The 15250-nt window shown below is 41.4% G+C and overlaps 1 protein-coding gene across 1 annotated transcript in view; it reads left to right on the top strand.

The window, feature by feature from the left end:
• Positions 1-14040, top strand: part of CD44 (CD44 molecule (Indian blood group)) — a 108656-nt gene extending 94616 nt beyond the window's left edge. The window contains exons 17-19 of the mRNA XM_042781305.1: positions 1066-1137; positions 4197-4275; positions 13839-14040. Coding sequence (XP_042637239.1) covers positions 1066-1137; positions 4197-4275; positions 13839-14040 — 353 coding nt within the window. The remainder of the gene's footprint in view (positions 1-1065; positions 1138-4196; positions 4276-13838) is intronic.
• Positions 14041-15250: the final 1210 nt, after the last annotated feature.

The following is a 15250-nucleotide window of genomic DNA, read 5'->3' as shown; positions in this document are numbered from 1 at the left end:
TCTCTGGTGACATAGTAGGTAAGGCATTTGGCTGCTAACCAGAAGGTCAGCAGTACAAACCCACCAGCTGCTCCATGGTAGGAAGATGAGGCAATCTATTTCCATAAAGATTCACAGCCTTCGCAGCCCAATGGGGGTGACTATGAGTTGGAATCAAGTCAGTGGCAGTGGGTTTGAAGTGAGGTCTGAGATTCTGTATCTCTAGCAAACTCCCAAGTGATATCTATGCTGGTAGTCTATGGACTACACTTTGAGTAGCAAGACTTTCAAGAAAAATAAAATAACAACTAAACATAACTATAGATATTGTATATTTCTGTAAATCTCTGCAAAATCATGGAGCAGATTTCATTATTATCCGCATTATATAAGTGTTCTTTGGAGAGGGTAACTTATTCCAGCACACACACTTAGCAAGAGGCAGAGGTAGAGCTCGATTTCCAGTCTGTCCATTCTTAGAGCCCAAGATCTTAAACACTGCATAACACTGCCACTGAGAATTGTCATGTTCTTTGATAAAGTAATAGTCTACTAACATTTGCCACTCCTCAGAAGGAAGATGGGGTAATCTACTTCCATAGTTATCCTGCCTCAGAAACCCAAGGAGGGGTCGCTATGAGTAGGGTCTGACTTGATGGCACATAACAACAAACAACATTTCCAAACCTCAGCCTTAATCAAACCAGTTTTTTTTGGGAAATATCTTCTTTGTAGCATTTTATAGGTCCTTAGCTGGCACAACTTGCACTCAATTACCAACCGAAAGGTTGTTGGTTCAAATTCACCCACTGGTGCCATGGAAGAGTGTCCTGACGATTGGCTTCAGTCAAGATTACAGCCAAAGACAGCCCATGGAGCACATGGGGTCACCATAAATTGGAATTGACTTGATGGCAACCAGTTTGCCTGTTTTTAGTTTTGATAACATTTTACAAACATCTGTGGCTTGAATTTCTAAGTTGCTTTGCAGTGATGTAGAATATGCAAGTTGACCTGTGTGCTGCTCTGTAAGGAGCTTATGGCAATGTATTCCAAACTTTTGATAAGAGATGTTTTTTTCCTTAGAACATTCAAGTAGGAGTCAAAATGGTGGGGCCAACACAACATCCAGTCCTAAGAGGAAACCCCAAATTCCAGGTGAGTTTCCAGCTATGAAGCACAAAGAGATGCTTGAGGCAGACCCAGAAAGAAAGAAGAGACCAATTCGAAAGTACAGTCTCCTGAATGCCAACCTTTGAACCTTCTCGTACTCGCAAGTTAAAGGGTGAACGAAAACACAACATTCTTTTGGTAGGAAAGGATGGAGTGCTCTTTTCTTGGTCTTCCTAGGTCCCACCAATTGAGCTCATATTAGTTCTTCTCAGAGAGCTGCCGTGTTGGTTACTAAAGCTTCCTTCCCAAATAAGTGATCACTCAGAGGATTCCATGCCATAACCACGCCCTTCCCATCCCAGTCTAGTTTCTTCTTTATTTCTGAGGTTGGTGAGAAATAAAGAAAGTGAGGAGATACAAGGACCTATAAGGGCCATTTGTGTGAGTGGAATAAAATTTCTTTCTGGTACCCGAACTAATTCTTCTGACGTGACAGTCTCATGATCCAGGCAGAAGACACCTTCCAGATAGTGTTACATATATAGTAAGAGGACGGGAACACCTGACTCTCCTGAACATCAAGATTTAAGGCATTTGATGCAAATTCTTTGTTTTGCTTAGGAACAAAACAACATTTGTAAAGGGGGATTACAAAACAGGGAAGGGTTTTCCTAGAGTTGCAAATTATTCTTTTAATTCCTTTCTCTCTTTAGAAGTCTCATAACTTATCCTCCCTTGAAAAACGGTAACAATGTGGCTTGCCTGAACACATCTGAAGACAGAGAATATGGAGAGAGAGTGGGCTTACAGGAGGGGAGGGATGTAGTTTGCTATAACCATGTAGTAGGACTCTTCTCAGCTGTAATGAGGCTTAGTGGGGGGCATCTCCACAGCTGACTGGGGGAGAGAACACAAAGGACACCCTCCTGTTGGGGCCTCCACCTATCTGACTCTACTGTCTTCTGTAAACCAGAGATTTAAACTGGTTTGAACCATTTCAGCCATGGCCAACACAGCAAAATCAGAACAGCCTCAAATTTATACAATGTGAATATAGTGGAACAATAACCAGAATGGGAAAAATTAGAGGTCAAAGCCCCAGAATAGAGACTCGTAAGAGGTGTAGTGAGCCCTTTCAGGAGCATGATGCAGGAGATTGGATTATTGCCAGTACTGTGGAAAGAAACTCATACAAAGCAGAATGGGCAGTCACCATCTTTAACTGGGCACTGTTTTTTCTGACTATGCTGATCAAGGAATTTGGTTACTATGCAATGCACACACTGCCCTTTATTTTCTAAGAGGGAGATAAGGGTGTCAACTCATAATTTCTCCCATTCCAGTTATCATTCTGGTACACTCACATTTTACAAATTCAGGTCCATTCTAGTGTTGCTTCACATCAGCCACGACTTAACCAGGAAGAATTGGTTCAAAGCCTTGCCCCAAACTCACCTAACAAGGTATAGGGGAGGTAAAGTCAGTGCTGACCAGGAACCTGAAGGAAGATCGAGATTTCCAAAGAGAAATAGAGACTAAACAACTTCCCATCTTTCTCCTCTCTTCAAGCATTGGTTCATGACACATAGGTGCAATCCACTTTTCAGCTGTATATATTCAAGTTGGCAAGACCTTTTAAGACCTGATTTTAAAACATATGTGTGTAACATTAGCCGATAAGTGATACAAAGTTATTGAAGAAATTTTAGAAAATGCAGCCAAATGAAATGACAAAAATATAAAGTACTTATTATCTCACCATCCTGAAATACCATGGTTACCATTTTGATGTATTCCCTTCCTGTAATTTTTTTTTTTATTAATTAAAAGACTTTTTTTTTTTTTTAAGCAGTTTGTAGGTTTGCAGAAAAATTAAGCAGAAAGTTCGGAGAGCAACCATATACCCCATTATTCCCCATCCACACAATTTTCCCTATTATTAATACCTTACATTAGGGTGGCACATTTTTTTATGATTTTAGAGCCAGTATTGATACATTGTTATTATTAGCTAAAGTAATAATGCTCGTTATGTCACTTCATCAGCTTTGATCAGCATTTGTTGCTATCAACATTTTGGATCAATGTATGTAGTACTATCTCATTGTTTTACTTCCTGTCATTTTTCAATGTAACTTATATTTTAAAATATATTTATACCATACATGTTCTTTAGTAAACTAACATTCCATACTAGTTGGGCACAGCTGTCTAGTCATTAAATATTCTTCCCTTGTATCGTGGCATGTAATACAATGGACATATCCTAATTTATTTAACCAATCCAATACTGTTGGATATCAGATTACTTTCAAATTTTCCTGTAATAAATAGCACAGTAAATAAGCATCAAAACAGTTAATTATGAGCCTGGAAATGTGACTGCTGGACCAAAAGTAAGAACGCTTTGGGCAAGTGCTCCCAAGTGACTCTTCAGTGACCATGTTCAGGTTCACTGTCCTTCAGTACACCCAAAACCAAACCCACTGCTATTGAGTTGATTCTGACTCATGGCAACCCCCAGAGGGTTTCCAGGGATGAAAATCTTTACATAAAAGACAACCCCATCTTTCTCCTGTGTAAGGGCTGTTGGGTTCAAACCACTGACCTTTTGGTTAGCAGTCCTTTACCTTAACCACAGTGCCACTAGAGCTCCTAAAGTACTCCATGAGAATACTAGACTACACTAGAATTTTGCCTCTATTTTTGTTTCTTAATAAAATGTAAGGTTGATGCTCATATAGAGAAAAGGAAAGTTTTTTTCAAGAAGCACAGATTTCCTTTAGTCTATTTAGTAAAGCACCAAATGCATCTCCAAGTTTTTGTCACTGCAGTTTTTTGGAAACAAGTTTCACCCAAAAGAACTTGAAAATCTTGACTGATGATAAAAATTTAAAACAAGAGGCCTGTTTGGACAAACTTCTGAAGCAAAATTATTTTTTCCATATTGTCTGCCTGTTGGCTGGGCCTTTTGGTCAGGCCTATCTGCAGAGCTGACTGTCATTCTTCTGTGGGCCAACTAAATTTATAAAGTTTTTTTTTTTTTTTTTTAAACAAAGTGTATTTCTAAAGCTCACATATGTTTTTTGGTTCACTCAACCCAGAATGGCTGATCATCTTGGCATCCCTCTTGGCCCTGGCTTTGATTCTCGCAGTTTGCATCGCTGTCAACAGTCGAAGACGGTAAGGAAATGTCACGTGTGCCCTGTGGAACCAGCAACCCCTGGGAACTGTTAGAAATGCAGAATCTCAGGCCCTGACCTGGGACTGCTGTATCAGAGTCTGCATTTTAACAAGATCGCAGACATTCATATGCATGGCACAGTTTGCAAAGCTCTGCTCTGGTGTGTTCTTTGAAAAGAAAGGAGATACCTGGATTATTTAGACCATGACTTTTAAATATTGACTGACTGTTTTGTAGTATTTAATTTTTTTTTTCAAGGTTAAACCCCTGGAGACTCTATCAGATGAAAGTTATGAAATACCTCTCCAGAAAGGTGTATAGAAATATATACTTATTTACTGATTCATTAAACAAATATTTATTGAATGGATTCACAGCACACACAAACATTATATAAAGGTTCAGGAGCTCATAGTCTTCTTTAACCTGACTGAGATCCACAGAACCTTCTGGAATTCTTCCGTAAAGCAGGCATTAAACTTTTTCTTTTTGTCTTTTTTTTTTCTATAATGACACAATTTTCTGGAAGCTGTAGTTGAAAAGACTCAATTTATGGTCTAGGAAGAGCTCCGTGACAGTGAAGTCCATAAAACAATTATGAGTACTTGTGGCAGATTTAGATATTATTTTCCTTAGGTAAGTCTGAACAAAGAACAGACATTCCTCTTTCTAGAACTCACATGTGGGCTGTTATCACATCCCCAAAGACTCTCCTTTATCCCTACACCAACCAAGGCTTATAGTTGTGGAAGTTATTTACATGGTACACGTACCTGCATGAGCCATGACAAGCCTCCAGAAATAATGGTACTTAGAGTGAAGTGAGGGAATACACTAATTCTAGCAACAGAGGAAATGACCTTTAATGGGGACACTCCAAAAGCCTAAGTCTAAATTTCCTATGCAAGACCAGTTAGAGATGCAGCATTTTTCTCAGAGCACATACACAGGATAATCAAGCCTTTGGTAAATGACCCTTGATGTTCCTTTTTATGAGGTCAAATCCACAGGAGGCTGCCTTTGTTGTTTCACTACATTATCTAACAGGCCAGAGGATGCCCCTCAGTTTGAGTGCAAACCAAAAAAGCAAACCAAGCTCACTGCCATGGAGTCACTTCCTACTCATAGCGACCCCATTGGATTTCTGAGGTGGCAAATCTCTACGGAAGTAGATTGCCCCATCTTCCTTCCATGGAGTGGCTGGTGAGTTTGAATCACCAACCTTCTGGTTAGCAGTCAAATGCCTTAGGCCCTGTGCCATCAGTGCTCCTTAGTTTAAGTGCAGATCTGGCAATTAGAGATTTTTCTAATCTTTCCTGTTGGCTTTTGGAAAGCAGTGAACAGCTAATTCCAAGGCCATGTACAGCCCATGTAATTAATATCTCTGGTTATCTAAAGAAATCAAATAATGCCATTTTACCCTCGTACAAGTTATTAAATGTTAATGACAAAAAGCTGTGTTCCTATCTGTACCTTTGAAAGCATAATAATAATAAATTAGTCAAGGGAGCTAACTGTTATAACCAAATAGTTGCTGTTGAGTCTCATGGCAAACCCGTATGTGCAGAGCAAAACTGTGCTCCCTAGGGTTTTCAAAAAAAGTTTGCCAGGCTTTTCTTTGGGGGCACCTCTGGGGAGATTTGAACCACCAACCGTTTAATCTGATTATGGCTGATTATGTAAGAAACAGAAACTAGAAGAAAAAGAAATCTGAAAGACCTCTTGGAAGGCCTATGACTAGATGGAAAGAATGTATTTATGTTTTTTTAAGTTGACTTTAAGTAGTGTGACTTGAGGGAACCCTCACAAAGAGTCTTTGTATGTCCCCTCAGCCTCTTTGTTTTTCCTTGCATTACTTTTGCTCAATTAAATATGAATTTCCTATTGTTTGAAATCAGCCTTCTTGTTCCCCGCCCTGGCATGCACCACTTTTGCTCACATATACAATTCCATAAGCTTTGTCACCATAGAAACATTGGCCCAGGATGCTGTTGGGGTGTGTGGGGAAACCTCAGAGAAGCATCTCAGCTGTCCCTGAGAACAGCTGGAATATGTGCAGGGTGGCCAGTTAGCTCTCATGTCTCCTTCTGTCCCGTCCACAGCAAAGAAGGGACCTCACAGCATAGCCTCATCCCTCTCCAAAGACCAGTAGTCACCCTGTTGTTGTTGTTGTTATGTGCCGTCGAGTCGGCCCCGACTCATAGCGACCCCTCCTTGGGTTTCCGAGGCAGTATCACTACGGAAGTAGGATTGCCCAACCTTCCTTCTGAGGAGTGGCTGGTGGGTTTGAACCGCCAGCCGTCTGGTTAGCAGGCAAGTGTCTTAGCCACTATGCTACCAGAGCTCCCTAGCAACAGGCAAACAAGAACATGCAGGATCCAGCACAGAAAGTGTCTCATCAGGAAAGTAGCTGCTTGGATGCCATAAATTACTATGTCCTGATTTGCTGATTGAAAACAGATTTGCCACGCAGCTAAAGGGTGGTTAACAGCAGCACTAATGTTCAATTTGTTTCTAAAGCCTCTAGACCATTTCTAATCCTCTTAAAAGGCTGGATCCTTTCTCTTTGAGCATTATGTTTAAGAACAACACAGTATCCTACTTTTATCAAAGGAAGTTTGGTTAAAAATAGGGGACTGCAATAGGCATTCATTTATTCAGCAAACATCTTTTGAGTGGCACCTAGGATCATCAGCACTGGCGAGGAAGACAAGATAAAAACAAAAAGGTCACCATCTTGTCCTTAAAAGAATCTTGAGATTCAGTGGCAGTGCTTGCCTGTTAAATTTGAGTCAGCTAAAATTTTTTGGGTACATACTCTGTGGTTTAAAGACGAAATGGGAAAATGTTAGTCACTAACGTTGACTTACAAGAGTGACCTAGGGCCTCCATAGTAAAGTGATCTGTGAGTCACATCATCTTAAAGATCCTGATTTGGGGGAGGGGATAAGGTTCTATGAGTTGTTTATGGTCCTTGGGTAGTGCAAATGGTTTGCATTCTACTACCAACCTAAAGGTTGGGAGTTCAAACCCATCCAGCACCTCAGAGGAAGAAAGGCCCAGTGATCTGCTTCTGTCAAGATTACAGCCAAAAAAATCTTGTGGAGCAGTTCTCATCTGTGACACGTGGGGTCGCCATGAGTCTGAATTGGCTCAGTGGCAATGGGTTTGTTTTTTTGACATTTATTTCTTTGGAGTCCCTGGGTGGTACTTGGGCCTACTTGGAGGCAATTCCGATGGAAGTCTTGGCAGTGTATGTCCAAAAAATAGGCCATTGAAAACCCTGTGCAGGACAGTTCTACTCGGACGTATTTGGAGCTGCCGTTACTCAGAGTCCACTCGAGAGCAACTGGCTTTGATTATTCCTTTGTGTTTGCCATCCCTGCCATAAACCACATTCTTTCTGCTCCCATCACATAACCAGTGTTCTTGAATCACAGCTTTTCAATAGAAACCATATTTGATTTATTCTCCTTAAGAAAAGCAATTTATTTTAGTTGGGTTGGTAGAGATTGAGTGAGGTCCAAGAGGAGAACTTAGGCAATCTTCCCTTAAATAATTTATGTGAAGGATGTGAAGAGTAGAACAAATGTGAAGACCTTACCAGAGAAGGCTTCACACAACAGAAATGATAGGATGTTTCCACATTGATTATGCAGAAAAGTCCTTCATCAGCTTCACCATCAGAGTAACAAATGTCTTTTCTGAAAACCCCAGTGGGCAGTCACCCATTGCCTGGGAAGCTCCATCTGTAGAACTCTATGATTTAGAAATGTCATCCTTCTGTTAAGCTACAGTCTAATTCCCTGTACTTTATGCTCACCTAAATGCTCTGCCCTCTAGAACAGCACTGTCCAATAGAACTTTCTGCAGTGATGGAAATGTTCTGCATGTGCTCTGGCCAGTGTGATAATTACTAGCCTCCTGTGGCCACTGAGCACTTGGCACGTGGTTAGTTTGACTAACCAATCCAAAAAACCCAAACTCACTGCCATTGAGTCGATTCCAACTCACAGCGACCCCCATTGAGTTTCTGAGGCTGTGAATCTTTATGGAAGTGATTGCCCCATCTTCCTTCCACAGAGTGGAGTGGCTGGTGGGTTTGAACCGCTGACCTTCTGGTTAGCAGCCAAATGCCTTATCCACTACACCACCAGAGCTCCCAAGTTTAACTAAAGAACTTATAATTTAATTTTATTTAGTTTAAATTTAAATCGCCCAGTGTGACTAGTGGTTACTCTATTAGATGACACAACTCTAAATCAATGTAAAATTTACCACTAAATATCTCTAAGGACTGTCAGGTAGAAGAGTTATGAGGTCAGTTGTTAAGTAGCCCCCAAGTCTTTCCAGATAAATCCTCCACATCCTAAATGTATGTTACCTAGTTTCTAGCATAGTGCCTAAGGCACTTGACTGCTAACCAGAAGGCTGGTGGTTCAAACCCACCAGCCACTCCTCAGAAGGAAGATGGGGCAATCTACTTCCGTAGTGATACTGCCTCGGTAACCCAAGGAGGGGTCGCTGTGAGTTGGGTCCGACTCCACGGCACATAACAACAACAAAAACCCCATACAGACTGCCCAGCATGTACTGGCAAGGCTCCAATCTGGCTTCCTCCACACTGTGTGGTCACTACATGCTCAGCTCACACCTGGAATTTATGGGAAAAGGAACTAAAAGGAGGCTGCAGTTTGGCAAGTCCACTGATCCTGAGAGACAGAAAATCGGTTGTAGTTTAGGCACTGCCATGCCTAGGTGTGTGACTTTGGACCATATCCTTGCCCTCTTGGCACTCAGTGTCTGTTTTACATAATGAAGAGTGTGAGTTGGGTGATCTCTGAAGTACCTTTAGCTCTGATATTCACTTCTTAACTCCTATAACAAAGAAGAATGAAAAAATTAGAACTTGTTTTTCAAAAGTACTTATTAAATGCCTGGAACACTAATCATTGCACTGATAATTTATGAAAAAAATCCTGCCCTTCTGAAAAAAGCACAAACAGATAATTTGTTGTTGTTGTTGTTATGTGCCATCAAGTCAAACAGATAACAGAGACACATAAATCCAAAGAGAAATGGGGGTAAGAGTAAGCCCAAGTACAGTATGCCCAATCTTCCTTCTGAATTCCTCTGTTAAATGGGTCCAATGTTACCCATTTGTAAAATCAGCTTCATTTAGATTAATAACATTAATCCTTTCCCCATGCACAGACAATTTCTGTGCTTCTAAATCACTTTCCCGCAAAATCTTACCTGTTAGGTAGGTAAAGCAGAATTACTTTAATAAGACAGATTTTCTCCAGAGCATACAGATACCACTTGAGGATTTGAAATAATACAAGCAGTATTAGGCCTTTCAAATCAACTTCTTAGTAAATGTAGCAAGGTAGGTGGAGGCAGTCAGAAGAAACAAGAAAAACTTATCTTATATGGCTTTCATATCAACAATACAGCTAGCTTGTCTTGAACACTTAGTATTTTGCAGATACTGTTCTAGATACCTGTCCAAGGCCTTAGTTTCCTCACCACCCACCATTTATAAGAACAGCTAAGTAATAACAATAATAGACTCATTTATTGAATGCCAGGTTCTGTTTCAAGGACTTTACATGATCTTGTAGATTGATATCCTTAAATACCCAGTGTTAGAGTTAAGAAAACCCAGACTCAGAGGAGTTAAGTGAGTTTTCCCAGGTCACAGAGCAGGTGAAGTGGGAAGTCAGTCAGGAGTCAAAACCAGCCCTTTGAAGCCCCCACTCTTTTTTTTTTTTTTTTTTTCCCAATGCTTTTCCATTGTGATTTGGGTGAAAGTTTACAGAGCAAATTCATTTTCCATACAACAGTTCATACACATTTTGTTTCATGACTTTTAACTGCAATTCCCATAATGTAACAGCTCTCTTCCCACTTTCTCCGTGTAGTTACCTTTTCCCTGTGTCCTTCTTTCCTATGCTTTCCTGCCCTCTGAGCTTTCTCCTTGTGCAAATACTGCCTGTCTTATCTCCCCTGATTGATTGTTCTGAGGAGTGTACCTACCTGTTGTAAATATTCACCTTACATGCCTGTCTATTGTTTGGCTAGCAGCTCTGGTGGCATAGTGCCTAAGGCATTTGATCGCTAACCAGAAGGCTGGCGGTTCAAACCCACCAGCCGCTCCTAAGAAGGAAGGTTGGGCAATCTACTTCTGTAGTGATACCCCCTCGGAAACCCAAGGAGGGGTCGCTATGAGTTGTATCCAACTCGACAGCAATGCCTTTGGTTTCTGGTTTTGTTTGATTGTTTGACTGGAAGCCTGGGTGTGAGTTCAGTCCCAGGCCTGAAGGGTGACTAGGGGCCATAGTCTCAGGGGGTTTCACCAGTCTTTATCAGACCAGTAAGCCTGGTCTTTTTTTTTTTTTTTTTAATGATTTTTGAGTTTTGCTCCACATTGTTTTCCCACTCTATTCAGGATCTCCTGCACTGATCCCTCTCCAAGTGGTTGGCAGTTATAGCTGGGCATCATCTAGTTCTTCTGGTCTCATGTCATATAGACTTTGATAAAGTCCAAGTTTAGTCCCTTGGACTAATTGTTTCCATGCATCTTTGCTTTTCTTCCTTCTTCTTTGCTCTGGATGAGGAAAGACCAACAGTTGCATCTAGATGGCTGCTTGCAAGCTTTTAAGACTCTGGTCATTACTCACCAGAGTAAGACATAGAACAGTGTTTTTGTGTAGTATGTTAAGGAAGGTTGGGCAATCCTACTTCCGTAGTGATACTGCCTCGGAAACCCAAGGAGGGGTCGCTATGAGTCGGGGCCGACTCGACAGCAAATAACAACAACAACAACAACATGTTAAGCCAATTGAACTCAATGCTTGCCATGACCATGGTCCCAAGGCCACAGATCCAATAATTTGCTCCCTCAGAGTGGTTGGCTGTGGCTAAGAAGTTGTAATAACTTTGCCCCATTAGTTCTATTTATATGGACATTCTTACAGCACATACAAATATATATGTAGAAATATTGTCTGCCAACATTACATATGGTCATGGATATATTCCCTTTTGCCTACACATACCTGATCAGTCTGTCTATGTATCTACCCATAGATTGATGTCGGTTATTACTGATTGCAGTGTTGTGTATGTAAAAGTGTGTATCTTTGTTGTCTGTACCTCTTATGCACCTCTCTGTGTTGAAGCCCTTAGTCTCAACCATGTGCTCTATGTCTATGTGGTCTCCATCCATACTCCCAGCCCCCCTGAATCTGCTCCATGGTTCAAGTATCTTTCTGCACCCCTCATCAAGTATCATGCCAGAGGAGAAAGGTTATACCTCCTGCTAGGGAGGTATACTTTTTATTTCCCAAAACAAGAGATTAACATTTATGACCTTGGCAACTCTAGAGGAAATGGTCCGTGATCATGAATAACCTCTGTTATTTGTCTTTGTCTCCCCAGCTCCAAATATCTAGCAGCAAAGTGAGCAGTTCCAACTTCATACTGTTTTCAAATATCTGGATAGTTGGCAGCCTTGATAGACCTGGTACAGCCCCAGGCCTTGGCCATTAAAACCTACATTTAAATTATGATTCTCTCAGTTATTGACTGTGTGACCTCAAGCAAGTTATCCAACCTTTGTGAGCCTCAGTTCCCACTGCTGTATAATGGACTAATTGTTTCCATGCATCTTTGCTTTTCTTCCTCCTTCTTTGCTCTGAGAGTATTAGAAGGATTGCATGAAATCACATGTAAAGTGTCTGCACTCAGGAGGTGTCCGATAAATGCTTACCCATTTCTCCTCTTCCCCATCCCCTTGTAATAGTGAGGCTCTGCAACTTTGCTTCTGTTAAGCACAGTCAGACTCCTGTATGTAAAGCAGTGATCATGTTACAGGAAAGAGGAAGCATTGCATCAGTCTGGGTGGGGTAAGGCAATGCTGTGCCAGGGATAAGATAAAAGTCATGCTGCTCTTCCATGGAAGACTTTCTTCCTCATTTGAATCTTAAGTAATGTTAAGTAATGTTACTGAGAAACCTTTAAGTAACAGTGAGCAATTTGTCTTATGTACTTAAACTGCCTAAATATGGGTGGCATAGAAGTTAACCAATGTTAGGGAAAAATCAATATGGCCTTATACTTCTAGAAGAATGTTGTTTTATTCTTCTGCTTACATTCAGTAATAACCCTGACAAGGCCAACAAAGTGTTCACTGGGAGAAGAAGTAGTGTGACTTTCTTGAGTACACAAATTAGAATGATTTATAGTCATCATGTGGATGGTTTATGTAAGCATGTAGAAATGACTAAAGGTCTTATCAGTAGGGAAACATTTCCATTAACTGGTATGGTAGAAGGAGAATTAGAACTTGGAAGTCAGACAGACCAGGATTTGAATGCTGACTCTTTTATTACTTACTGAGTGAGCTGGGACAAGTCACTGAATTTTCTAGCCCTGAGGTTTCCTCACCTGTAAACTCAAACCCACCACTGTTGAGTCAATTCTGACTCACAATAACCCTACAGGGCAAAGTAGAACTGCCCCATTGGATTTCCAAGGCTGTCAGTCTTTACAGAAGCAGACTGCCTCATCTTTCTCCCCCTGAGAGGCTTGTGGGTTTGAACTGCCAACCTTTTGGTTACCAGCTGAATGCATTAACCACTATACCAGCAGAGCCCCTCTCACCTGTAAAAGAAGGATAATAATAGCACTGGCTTCCCAAAGTGGAGGAGCTCTGGTGGTGTAGTGCCCAAGGCATTGGACTGTGAACCAGAAGGTTAGCAGTTCAAACCCACAAGCCCCTTGGGAGAAGGAAGACTGGACCCCAAAAGGGGTTGCTATGAGTTGGAATCAACTTTATGGCAGGGAGTTCCCCACCCCACAAGGTGGTTGTGATCACTGAGTCTCAAGCTTGAATATGCATTAGAATGCCTCTAAAAAAAATCCAAACTCACTGTTGTCTAGTGAATTGTGAGTCACAGGGACCTCTCCTTGGGTTTCCAAGGCAGTAGCTCTACAGTAGATTGCCCAGTCTTCCTTCAGAGGAGTGGCTGGTGGGTTTGAACTGCCAGCTTTCTGGTTAGCAGTCAAACGCCTTAGGCACTACATCACAGATCCTGGTCTCCACCCTTAGACTTTTGTGACTCAGTAGGGGCTCTGGTGGCGTAGTGCCTAAGGCACTTGACTGCTAACCAGAAGTCTGGTGGTTCAAACCCACCAGCCACTCCTGGGAAAGCAGGTTGGGCAATCTACTTCCATACTGATACTACCTCAGAAAACCAAGGAGGGGTCACTATGAGTGGGATACAACAGCAGTGAGTTTGGTTTTTATTTATTTATTTTTGGGGGGTTAGCTCTGGGGTGTGGCTGAGAATTTGCATTTCTAACAATTTCCCCAGTGAGAATTTCATTACTGGTCCAGGGACCTTACTTTGAAAGCTACTGGTTTTTAAGAGCCAGTCACATGAAGTGGAGAAAGCACTGAGCACATAGTAAGACCATCATCAACTTTAGTGATGATGATGATGATGTCTTTGCACCATTTTCTCATATGCTTTATTATTATTATTATTATTATTAGGTGTGGACAGAAGAAAAAGCTGGTGATAAATGGCAGTGGAGCTGTGGAAGACAGAAAGCCAAGTGGGCTCAATGGAGAGGCCAGCAAGTCTCAGGAAATGGTGCATTTGGTGAACAAAGAGTCATCAGAGACCCCAGACCAGTTCGTAACAGCTGATGAGACACGAAACCTGCAGAATGTGGACATGAAGATTGGGGTGTAACACCTGCCCCACCACCTTAGAAAGAAACAACAGTCAGAGATTTCATCATTTCAGGGAGCTGGGACTAACACTTAACGGATGTAAAATGCTACTGATTGTTTTATTTGGGATCTTTTTAGCATAAAATTTTCTACTCTTTTTTGTTTTTTGTGTTTTTTTTTTTAAGTCAAGTCCAGTTTATAAAATCAGCATTGCCTTCTGAAATGAGGGTCCAATTAATAATTGGCACAAAATTGACTGTTCCAGTTCCCACCTAGAGGCCTCTCACCCATTTAGGTGAGCTATGGATGGTTTCTAACAAAAGTCACAACTACATCTTCCTAATCTCCAGCCTTCCCTCTACCCCATCTCCCAGGCAGCAACTACCTGCTAATAATACTTCTGAGGGCGAAGAGGGATTGGTCTCTGGGAGGAAATTACATAGGGTCCATATTGCCCTTCTACAGCCCAATCCCTGGGCATTGCTTACCACTGTGGTAGGGGATCGGGATGTACTGGTTACACATCCCCTTCTACAAACCCCTGGAAAATTTTCAGATGCTTCTGGGAGACACCCATAGGGTGAAGCTATTTATCTGTAGTAAGCTATTTATCTGTGTTTTTGAAATATTAAACCCTGGAGGTCCTTTGATAAGTATGTTTTTTTTTTTGTTTTTTTTTTTAACATTACTTTCTCAGAGGCATAAGAGGGCTTAAGCTGATTTATAATAAACATCTCTACTTCTGCCACCTGAACTCTTTGCGCTGTGATCCTTCAGTTTCTAAACAGTAAAGTCTGGGTCCCTGTAGCCAATCAAAGAAATTGTAAGAATGATTTTCCTTGAAAGTCTTCATCTTGGGGAGCCTAGACCCCCCACTCAAGCTTACTCAGCCAAGTCTCACAGAAGATCTAGGAAGACAGCGCTATTTTATTTCTGGGGGCTGTCCAAAGGCTTTCTGTCCCACCTTAAAACCAGCATTGTGAGAAAAACAAAAAAACAAAACTCACTGCCATCAAGTCGACTCCGACTCATAGCAACCCCTCCTTGGTTTTCCGAGACGATCTCTACGTAGGTAGATGGCCCAGTCTTCCTTCCAAGGAGTAGCTGGTGAGTTTGAACCACCAGCCTTCTGGTTAGCAGTTGAATGTCTTAGGCACTACGCCACCAGAGCTTCTAGCATTGTGATAGGAGGAGCTTAAACAACTTTTGTGTTTTAATGGCCACCTGTT

The sequence above is a fragment of the Orycteropus afer genome, unplaced genomic scaffold (assembly GCF_000298275.1).
Source record: "Orycteropus afer afer isolate SDZICR_OR568_19922 unplaced genomic scaffold, OryAfe1.0 scaffold00103, whole genome shotgun sequence".
Classification (NCBI taxonomy): Eukaryota; Metazoa; Chordata; class Mammalia; order Tubulidentata; family Orycteropodidae; genus Orycteropus; species Orycteropus afer.
This window is presented reverse-complemented; position numbering and strand designations above follow the sequence as displayed.